We start from the raw sequence: 9,481 nt of genomic DNA, 5'->3' as shown, positions 1-9,481 counted from the left end.
GGTGTAATGGTGTAGGAGATATCTTCTTGACATACTTTGAGCGCTTATCACCAACTGAGCATCACTGTTAAACACTGAAGGCCCCCTCAAGCTTGTTGCTTACCATCTACATCCTGATAGTAAGACTTCCTGATGGCTGCTTTCAGCAGGATATCACACCATGTCTCAAAGCTCAAATAATTTCGAACTGGTTTCATGCCTGTGACAGTTAATCTAGTAGAGACCTTTGGGATGTGGTGGAACAGGAGATTTCAATCATGGCTGTCAAATCTGCAGAAACTCTGTGACACCATGAAGTCAACATGGACCAGAATCACTGAGGAATGTTTCCAGCACCTCGCTAAATCTGAAGTTCTGATGCAAAATTGGTCCATCTGGTAATAACATAGTAATAAAGGGTCCAGTGAGTCTTAATCACCCAAGTAACTCTTTACCAAATTTTTTATTTCTTCAAATATTGTCAAATCTACCACTTGACAATTTTCTCGCTTCACCTGCTTAATATTCTTTTTGCATCTTTGTCAAACTGTATATTTTACAGAATAATATCACGCAAAAGCAAAACAACAGCTAAAAGTTAATGTTTTTTAGAGTTAACCCTTTATTTAAAGAAACAATCAAGCATCACAGGTGACTCACTGTAAAGTGAGAATGCTACAAGTCATATGTACAACCAGTTTCATCCATCACCTAAATGATCAATTGGCTTTTTCAGGAATAAAAATCAGCATAGAAAAAAAAAAATCTAAATAAATGCAAGTCATTACAAGCCCCTTCAGAACGAAAACGTGTAACAAAACACTGGTCGTGTACTGGGTCTGTAGTTCGGTTAAAAGGAGGAAAAGTATACAGGAGTTAATGTTCTTTGAGTGCCATCGTTCATAAAGTGTTAATGAGACGTCAGCGCACGATGTGTGTCACTCATGCATATAAAAGAAGCTCAGGTGTTTGACATTTTTACAAGTGATGTTGGTGAGGGAAAAAAAAAAGAAAACACGTCAGTTTTATTATTGCTCCTCAAAGCGGAGCAGCATTAGTACAGATATGCCACACATCGCTCTGGATAGAGGAATTTACCAAGTCTTCATATTGTTCGTCTTCTTAATCGCACCTACACGGCGCTGCAGACCTGGCCTCGCAAAGGGTTTTGTTTGTTTTTTAATCAAATATCTTTTCATAGTTAAAGAATCACAAGTAAAAATATTAGAAACAGATAATAAATCAGACATAACATTAATAGCTTTAGGATAACTAAAGAATCTACTGAAAAACATTCTCCACGTCTTTAATTTAAACTCAATATCACATCTGTGCAAGATGGCCTAGTTCTTTGCTGAACAACAGAAACACAGCCTAGTCAAAGTGAAAGAGTGATGTGATCGTCACTCTTTCTATAGCATAGATGCTATTCGAAGGGTTCCTGCCCCACATGTACCTGTGTCAAGAGGATGTCTGTAATACGGCCTGGGCTGTGTTAACTGTTCAAACTAGTATTCTAAATAGGGTCACAAATACAAGTGTAGCCACATTTGCATTTGATATACTTAAAATATTTACCACAAAGCTTGTGGCTGAGTTTAAATTACCTTCACATGAATAAAAGAGAAAACGAGCATCACTGTTTGCCGCACTCAAACCCAAGTCTAAACCATAGCTGTAACACGACGGCTAATACAAACGTAAAGATTCCTACAGTTGCTTCAATTTAAAAGCCTCCATTTGGTAAGGAGGCTTTTATAGTGAAACAGCCACAGAAAAGTCAACGTGGGAAAATATCAAATCTCTCCTTTTTTTTTTTTTTTAAATCTGCAACAAGCAAACTGAAAAACTAACATTTTAGACGTCCTTCGCCACGTTCTCGCCATCAGACACAGAAAGTGGAAAGGTGTGTGAACATTAGGGTTCAAGTTGCAGATGAAATCAAATTAAATGAAGTTACCTGTCCACATAGATAACCTACAACCCTGTTATAATAATTCAGAGATTAAAAATATAACACACATTTATTTAAAAAACAATGCATAGCATAAACATCGTTGCAAAAATCCAGCCGCACTGCACGCCATACCTAAACCTCAGCCAGACCGTTTGTTTCAGAAACAGGTGTCTGGAGCGCTGCTTTTCTTTTTCCAGGTGGAGTCTGCTGCTTAGGCTTAGAGAGAGAGCAGAGGCGAAAGTCTAAAGCTCTCCTTTAAAAAAATGGGGGAGGGAGAAGAAGAAAAGAAGTGAGGCATTTTTTAGGATCTTGGGGGTGAGGAACAGGACCAACGGGAAGATTTTGGACTCTGCTCTAAAAGAAACAAACAAACAAAAAAAACACTGCTGCTCAGGAACTTGGCTCCTTCAACTCTGCTGTCTCAACGGTACTCGTGTCAAGAGGAGGCTCTCTCTCTCTAAGTGTCCTCTTCCTCTTCCTCGCCCCGGTTGCCCACCACCCGCTTCCTCAGGGCGTCGTCAGGGAAAGCCTGCCCCCTGGGTTCAGGGCGGCCCTCGGGAGATCCTCTCCGTTTTCTCCAGACCTCGTCGTGGTCCTCTTCTTCCTCCTCCTCGTCATCTTCCTCGCCATCAGCCTCAATGGCATCCTCTTGTTGCTGGATTAATCTCGCCTGATCCATAGTCTGTTTCTCTGCACAGCAGCATTTGGAGCAACAGTCAGTATCTTACTGTATATAACATAAATGTGAATTAGTATTTAGTCTAATCTATTACAAAACTCACTCGGGTAGTAATCGTGAGAAGAGAATCTTCTTGAGGGGAAAACGAAATCTGCAATGAACACCAGTAACTGCAACAGACAAGACAGGATTAACCGTTAAACCACTGGGAATGTGTGCATTTGTGATGAACGATGTAAGAGCTTCAAAACAGAATCATTTCGGTTTCATAATGACAAAGCGCGGCAAAATTACTCACCAGACCCAACGCCAGGCCAGAAAACAGAGTGGCCAAGCCAAAGATAACATATGATCCCCAAACGGGAATCCCCAGCTTCTCCGTCATGTAGTTATGACAACGCTGGAAATCACAAGAGACGAGATATTTCAACCCACATCAACAAAGCATCCCAATTCAATTATTCTTTAGATCTTTTTTAACCCGGGCTTTTGTTTATATGTAGCTAAAATTCATGTCATCAATAGAAGGGTCCAGTGAACATCTGGCGCCACCTTCAGGCCACACGCTGAACTGATTATACAGGTGCAGCAGGGTAGAGCGCCAAAGATTTGAAAGTTGAATCTATAGTTTTTATAGCTTATATATACAATTTAGTTCTTGTTTTAACAGCTACAGTTCTGTGCAAAAGTCTTAAACCTCCCCTAATTTCTTTATACCGTATTTGGAAAATGGGAAAAGGGTGCAGAGATTTATTGAACATAGATGGAAATACAGAATAAGAGACAAAAAGTGAGCTTCTTATAAGCTTAAGAGTTCATTTTTGGTATGACCACAGCCTTAATGCTTTTAGGCAAGCCTTTTCAATTATTTCTTTAAGCAGTCTTCAGGAATAGAAGCTCTTCTTTGACTGCCTTTTGTTCAATATGCAGCCAGATGCAGTCAATGCCAAAAGAAAAACTTTGTAAGACCTTCAGACAGTCTGGAGGACGATTGCTCAAGACTGTTAAAAAATATTCACAAGAAAGCGGGACTCCTTGGAAACAAATGTAAAGAAATGAGGGGCAGCTGAAGACTATTGCACAGTTTTGTATCACAGCTGAACTGAATTAGATTCGGGAATATTCATCAGCAGCTTAACAGTAAGATATCACGACACTTAACCAGACATTTAAAACAAAGCTGCCAACGGAGATACTCAAAATATATTTGAAACATCAAACATCAACACCGTGGTGAAAAAGGCCTGACAGCGTCTCTACCACCTCAGACGCTTGAGAGACTTCCAACTGCCCTCCAAGGTGCTCAGGAACTTTTACTCGTGCACCATAGAGAGCATCCTGGCGGGAAACATCTTAACCTGGTTCGGGAACAGCACCATGCAGGACAGACGAGCTCTACAGAGGGTTGTGCGATCAGCTGAGCGCACCATCCGCTCCGAGCTCCCTGACCTGCACTCAATCTACAGCAGGCGGTGCTGGACCAAGGCCAGGAAGATCGTGAAGGACCTCAGCCATCCCAACAACAGACTGTTCTCTCTGTTGAGGTCAGGAAAGCGATTCCGCTCCCTGAAGACCAACACAGAGAGACTGAGGAGGAGCTTCTTCCCGCAGGCGATACGGTCTCTCAATCACACCACCACACAGTACTGACCCACACATATGGTTCTTACACACACACTGGACTTTCTGGACTTTGTTTTTGCACAACACTGGTCACTATATTCTTCATTTCCGGTTAATACTTGTACAGCTGCTATTATTGTGTATATATTTATTTATATTTAGATTTCTTCATACATTCTTATATAGTTCTATATTGTGTATTTTGTTGTACAGTTATTTTATTTTCAACTTTAATTTATATATTTTATCTTATTCTTTCCCAGTTAAGTTTACCCTTCATTCTAATTTGTGTTGTACAGTTATTTCATTTTTAACCTTAATTTATATTTTATTCCTTCCTAGTTAAATTTACCCTTTTTAATTTTTCATATTTATTTCCTATCTTATTCATAGCCTTTTCCTTTTTTGTTTTCTTTAGGTCACGAGCAGTTGTCCAAGCATTTCACTGCATATCGTACTGTGTATGACTGTGTACGTGACAAATAAAATTTGAATTTGAAGTATGTGGTAGAGTTTACTTGTGTCCTGGTGCGTTTATCAATGTGTAAAGCCATTCTTAAGCCATCTGTCATATCTGTCATAACCCCATACAACTGATGTATGTCTTAACTCTGCATCCTAATTCAATTAAGCTGGGCAAGGCTTCCCTCAAAATTTCCTGTTTCCACCTATCTGAGTAATGTTTGATTACTCAATTCTCTGTAAGGTCCACTTGCATTTGTTTTTCATCCAGTGTGCCAGCTCCGTAAAACTGGATTAGAAGTTTACAATTTGCACATGAAAGCAAGTCTAATTTCAACATGTAATTTCACTTTAGGCGTGACATGCACACAAAACAAATGCTTAATATGCATAATAACCTACAGCACTGAGAGAGAAATCCTCACTTACCCGGATAAACATGGAGAGCTTGAACAAAGCAGACATCGAATTCATTCTGTCAACAGAGGAGGGGAGGACAGCGTGTAATTTAACACTGTTTCAATCTCTCACATCACTACAAAGCAAAGACAAAAATAACAGGAGCGGCACAGGAGGGTGTGCATTTGTGTCTCACTCAAAAGCATCATGAAGAAAAGAGTAAACACTTCAAGTGATTTTCTGCTTTTTCAAAGGAGTAATGTACAACAGTGACTCATTATTATTAAACTAATTGATAAATGGAGAATGAATCATTTCCCATCACAAATTCTACCTTGAACATGAAGGAAAACTAATTTAACTAATAACCCGGGCTGATACAACTCTAGCATTAATAGCATAGAGAATTACTGAAACTCACAAAAAGGAAGACGGTCCAAACCAAGAGGAAACCGGCTCGACTGCTTTCCATTTCTGGTCATGAACGAAGCTGAGGAAGTCATCTTTAGTGCGAGCTCCCTGGTACTTGCGGAAGACGCCGTCCTTAGAGCTGAAACACACAGATTCACACAGATAGGGACCATCTTATCGACTGATATACTACCAAAAATGCGTGCATTTAGCAGCTTATAGTGGCTCTGAGCCTGAGAGCTGAAGTTGAGCGACAAGCTGCAGGATAAAGTAGTGAAATGATAAAGATAAAGATTTGAATTTTCTCCACTAAACAAATGAAAAATGATTGAATGAAGTATTTTACTGCATCAAGGGAAAGTTAATTTATTTGTGCTTCTACGTTTTCATGTCATGATTTCTGCATTCTCCTGAACCACAGGTCCAATTATACGCCACTACCAATTTATGAAGAGATAATGTGTCATTTTATATGATGAATTTATTGTTGATTACAAACAAACAAACAAACAGAAACGCATAGGTGCTGCTGACCTGTTTGCTGCAGATTTTGTAACTGTTAGAGCTGCAACTGCAATCAGTAATGCTATGGATAGCCATCAGGAGCTGAACTGTAACTCCTTTTTTGTGCTCCTAATATAATAAACCTTCAATTTGAACTGGCAGTGCTTCAGAAGGATAAATTTAGATCTGTTACTAATAGACAGGAATAGACAGGAATTCAAGAGCTCAGCCTGCACAAATTTGCCAATTCACTACAAACAAACATACACACACCCAGTATATAGCTAGTACTGCACATATAAACTGAAGTGGCACAGCCAGAACAACTAAAGCAGAGCCACTGTTATAATCTGTTTTAGTCAGCCAAATAAACAGTGCAGAGACACGGGTCAATCTTTCAATACGACTCACTGTGAGCTACAGGAAAATAAACACACTACTAGTTCAGGGGCACCAAAGAAGCCTTAGGTTATTCTTTTTTTTTTTCACTTAAAAATTTGGTCTGTTGCAATCTGAAAACTTTACCTTCAACTCTGGCAGTTTAGGCTAGGTAATTTTGAAAACTATGTGCCATTTTGACTGTACTGCATTGTTACTGGAAACATGAAGGAAATGTGGAGAAACAGCAGGTTAGACTTGATCACAGGGTCAGAACTTACTAGTTGTTCCTCATACAAGACTAAACATAAGATTAAGACTGAGAAGGGGCGGCACCTTTCCATCCGAGTCACCAAGACTGTGGAATAGTTTCCTACTGCATCTACTTTTAGCTGATTCTTTGAACTCTATGGCAAACCAGTTAAAAGTTTTTGTTCCTATTCTATAAATCCTATTTCTGCTACTGTACTTAAGAGTCCCAATGCAAAGTTTTCTACCGTCCACAGACCAAACCATGATAAAACAAGAGCTTCTTACACAGCTGGGTTAACACATTTAAAAGAGGAAGTAAATAAAACCACAAAATAACCATGAACTTACTGGTATATAGTAGGAAGTGAAGTGATGATGAATCGCCCGCTCAAACCTTAGAAAGGGGGGAGACAAGTACACTAAGTGAAAGACATGTTGAAGTGGTCTTCAGCTACAGACCAACATTAGTATTAACACCTTACAAGAGGCTGGAAAAACAATGACTGGCTCACTGCAGAGTTGCCATATCACTGCCAAATCTGTAACATCATCCTTTCCAACACAGAGAGGTTTCCTGAACTGACCTGAAAGCTTTGTTTCATGTGTACAAGTCATTGTGTAGTTGGGTAAATGGGAGCGGTCATTCAGACCCACCTGGCTGCTCTGTCACATCCACTTTTGCTATGTTGACCCCCATGTCCTCTCCCCAGTCCGCAAACTCCTTCCACGCTGGTTGGAGCTGCTGGCACGCTGGACACCAGGGTGCGTAGCTGATGGAGATCAAGTTTCACAAAGAAAGACGCAAATCAGGAGCACAATCATCACTTTCACCGTGCAGATAACCACTAATCTACGAGTTATTATGAGTCTGTTATTTAGCAAAGTGAACCCCATGCAACTGATGTAAGCTGGTTAGCTAAAAATAGCAGCTGTTAGCAGAGCTGAACAATTTGAATTTGTCCTGACTACATGTCGGAATAAAAGATAACAATTAAATAAAACTAATGACCGTTGCCTTTAGACGGCTGGACTCGTGTTTATGGGAGTTTAAAAATAAATCTAGCTGACTAGTTGTGAGCACCGGACGTTAGCAAGACACTGACAATTCAATCATCCATTCCCCAGTCAGGATCTCCTCCCAGTTAGCATCCGTTACTTCTTTGAGACTGTCCGGCTTGGCCAAAACTGGCGACGTTATAAAGCATATTCCCAGCAGTGAAAAGTATATCCATGACGTGTGCTTCGTTTGCAGAAGTAAAGAAAACATGTTTGAGCCTCTGGTGCTCTTGGGTGCTACTGCTGCAGCTAGCTAGCAAACACGCCGTGGCTAACTTCCGCTGTGCGCCTAAACGTCACCGGTCAGCTGACGATTCAAATTATTTTTAATTAATTTTTCTCCAAAATATAGCTGGAACCATACATTTTCAATGTTTATTTTATTTCTTAATATTTATGTTTATTTATAAATATTTAAAATGTATATTTATGTATATATTTAAAAATATATTTAATCTGATCAATTTATAACTAGAACAGTTAGTAATACCTGTTTTTATGTTTTTATTTATGTATTTTTGTTTTATATCATGAATCCTCCTGGCTTTACTTGGCAAATACACTGGATTTTTCTTCATTATTCCTTTTGTGTTTTAAAAAATTAGAAGCATTAAAGGGGAGCAGAAATGTGCTTATTTACCTTATATTTTTTCTCATCACCCATGATCTTGTTCTACTTCCTCCAGCTGCTCGCTTTTGGGGTTGGCACAACTCCTCACTGGGGTCCATCTCACCAGCATCCTCTTCTGTCACACCATTCCTCTGGATGTCCTCCTATGTCCATGGACTTCTCTGCGGCCATCCTCTTTTATTCCTGCCTGCACCTCTCTTGTCCACTGACTGTTACTTCTCCACCTTCACTACTTTCACTCCTTTCCATCTTTACTGTTACACCTGTCTCCTTCTCTTTCACATTCATGTATTCTGTGTTGTCTCTGCTGACTTTTATTCCTCTCCAGGCTCTCTTACCCTTGCTCGCTACTCTCACTATAGATCACGTCTGTGAACATCATAGTCCAAGGAGACTTCTGCCTAACTTCATCTGTCAGCCTGTCCATTACCACTCCATACAAGAAGGGCCTCAGAGCCGATCCCACCCCCTTCTTGAACCAGTCTGTCACTCCTATTGCACATCTCAATGCTGTCTTGCTGTTCTCATAAATGCACCAGCCCTCACATGCTTTTCCGCCACTCCTGACTTCCTCATGCAGTATCACAGTTCTTCTTTTGGCATAATGAAGCTTCTGACCTTATAATTCTGCATCAACACTCTCAAAGCAAACATTGCATAATCTCTCCTTTAAAATATTCGTGTTTTGTTGTTAAGTAAACGCCAACTACCAGCAGGTGGTGCTACTGTTTTTACAAAATGGAAAAAAGAAAGAAACTGTAGCTCTTGTAGTAATGTGGGTTTGGACTTACTGGCTACCTCTTTCTCTGCATTTTTAAAAACATTTTTATTAGCTGTAAACAATAATTTATCAATTATTACTGAAAAATGTATAGATCTCAGTATTACCTAATGATTAAATCCATCCTACTGCCAGACTGGTCAAAAGCACTGCACTAATAAGTACTAATATCTCAGTACTGACTATTGCTAAAGCAATTTGGTACAAATTACATCACAAGAGGCTTTTAAAAAATGAAAACAAGATATATGACTGTTTCCCCAGACAAAGCTGATTTGACCTGAAGATAAAAGACACCTTCCTGCCTTCAAATTCATAAATGTCTTATTGAAGCCTTTTAGAGAGTTCACGTCAAGAGATTAGGCTCTG

General features: G+C 39.6%; 1 protein-coding gene across 1 annotated transcript; it reads right to left on the bottom strand.

Moving 5' to 3' along the window:
• Positions 1 to 581: 581 nt before the first annotated feature.
• Positions 582 to 7,999, bottom strand: tmx1 (thioredoxin-related transmembrane protein 1). The gene is made up of 8 exons (XM_005946056.3): positions 7,748 to 7,999; positions 7,299 to 7,414; positions 6,993 to 7,038; positions 5,521 to 5,649; positions 5,130 to 5,175; positions 2,914 to 3,015; positions 2,719 to 2,785; positions 582 to 2,626 (listed from the first exon to the last, which is right to left on the bottom strand). Exons 1-8 carry the CDS (start codon positions 7,909 to 7,911, stop codon positions 2,394 to 2,396), a joined length of 903 nt encoding a protein of 300 aa, XP_005946118.1. The 5' UTR covers positions 7,912 to 7,999; the 3' UTR covers positions 582 to 2,393.
• Between the last annotated feature and the right edge of the window lie 1,482 nt (positions 8,000 to 9,481).

Source organism: Haplochromis burtoni, unplaced genomic scaffold (genome assembly GCF_018398535.1).
Source record: "Haplochromis burtoni strain Fernald_Lab_line unplaced genomic scaffold, NCSU_Asbu1 Contig_435, whole genome shotgun sequence".
NCBI classification, from domain to species: domain Eukaryota; kingdom Metazoa; phylum Chordata; class Actinopteri; order Cichliformes; family Cichlidae; genus Haplochromis; species Haplochromis burtoni.
Note: the sequence above shows the minus strand (reverse complement) of the source record. Positions and strands in the feature narration are given on the sequence as shown.

Excerpts from the sequence above, each read along its gene's own strand:
- tmx1 (XM_005946056.3), bottom strand. The coding sequence starts at position 7,911 with ATGTTTTCTTTACTTCTGCAAACGAAGCACACGTCATGGATATACTTT. Across the intron at positions 7,415-7,747 it reads GGGGAATGGATGATTGAATT|CTACGCACCCTGGTGTCCAG; the intron begins GTCAGTGTCTTG and ends GATCTCCATCAG. Across the intron at positions 7,039-7,298 it reads GGATGTGACAGAGCAGCCAG|GTTTGAGCGGGCGATTCATC; the intron begins GTGGGTCTGAAT and ends CCCCTTTCTAAG.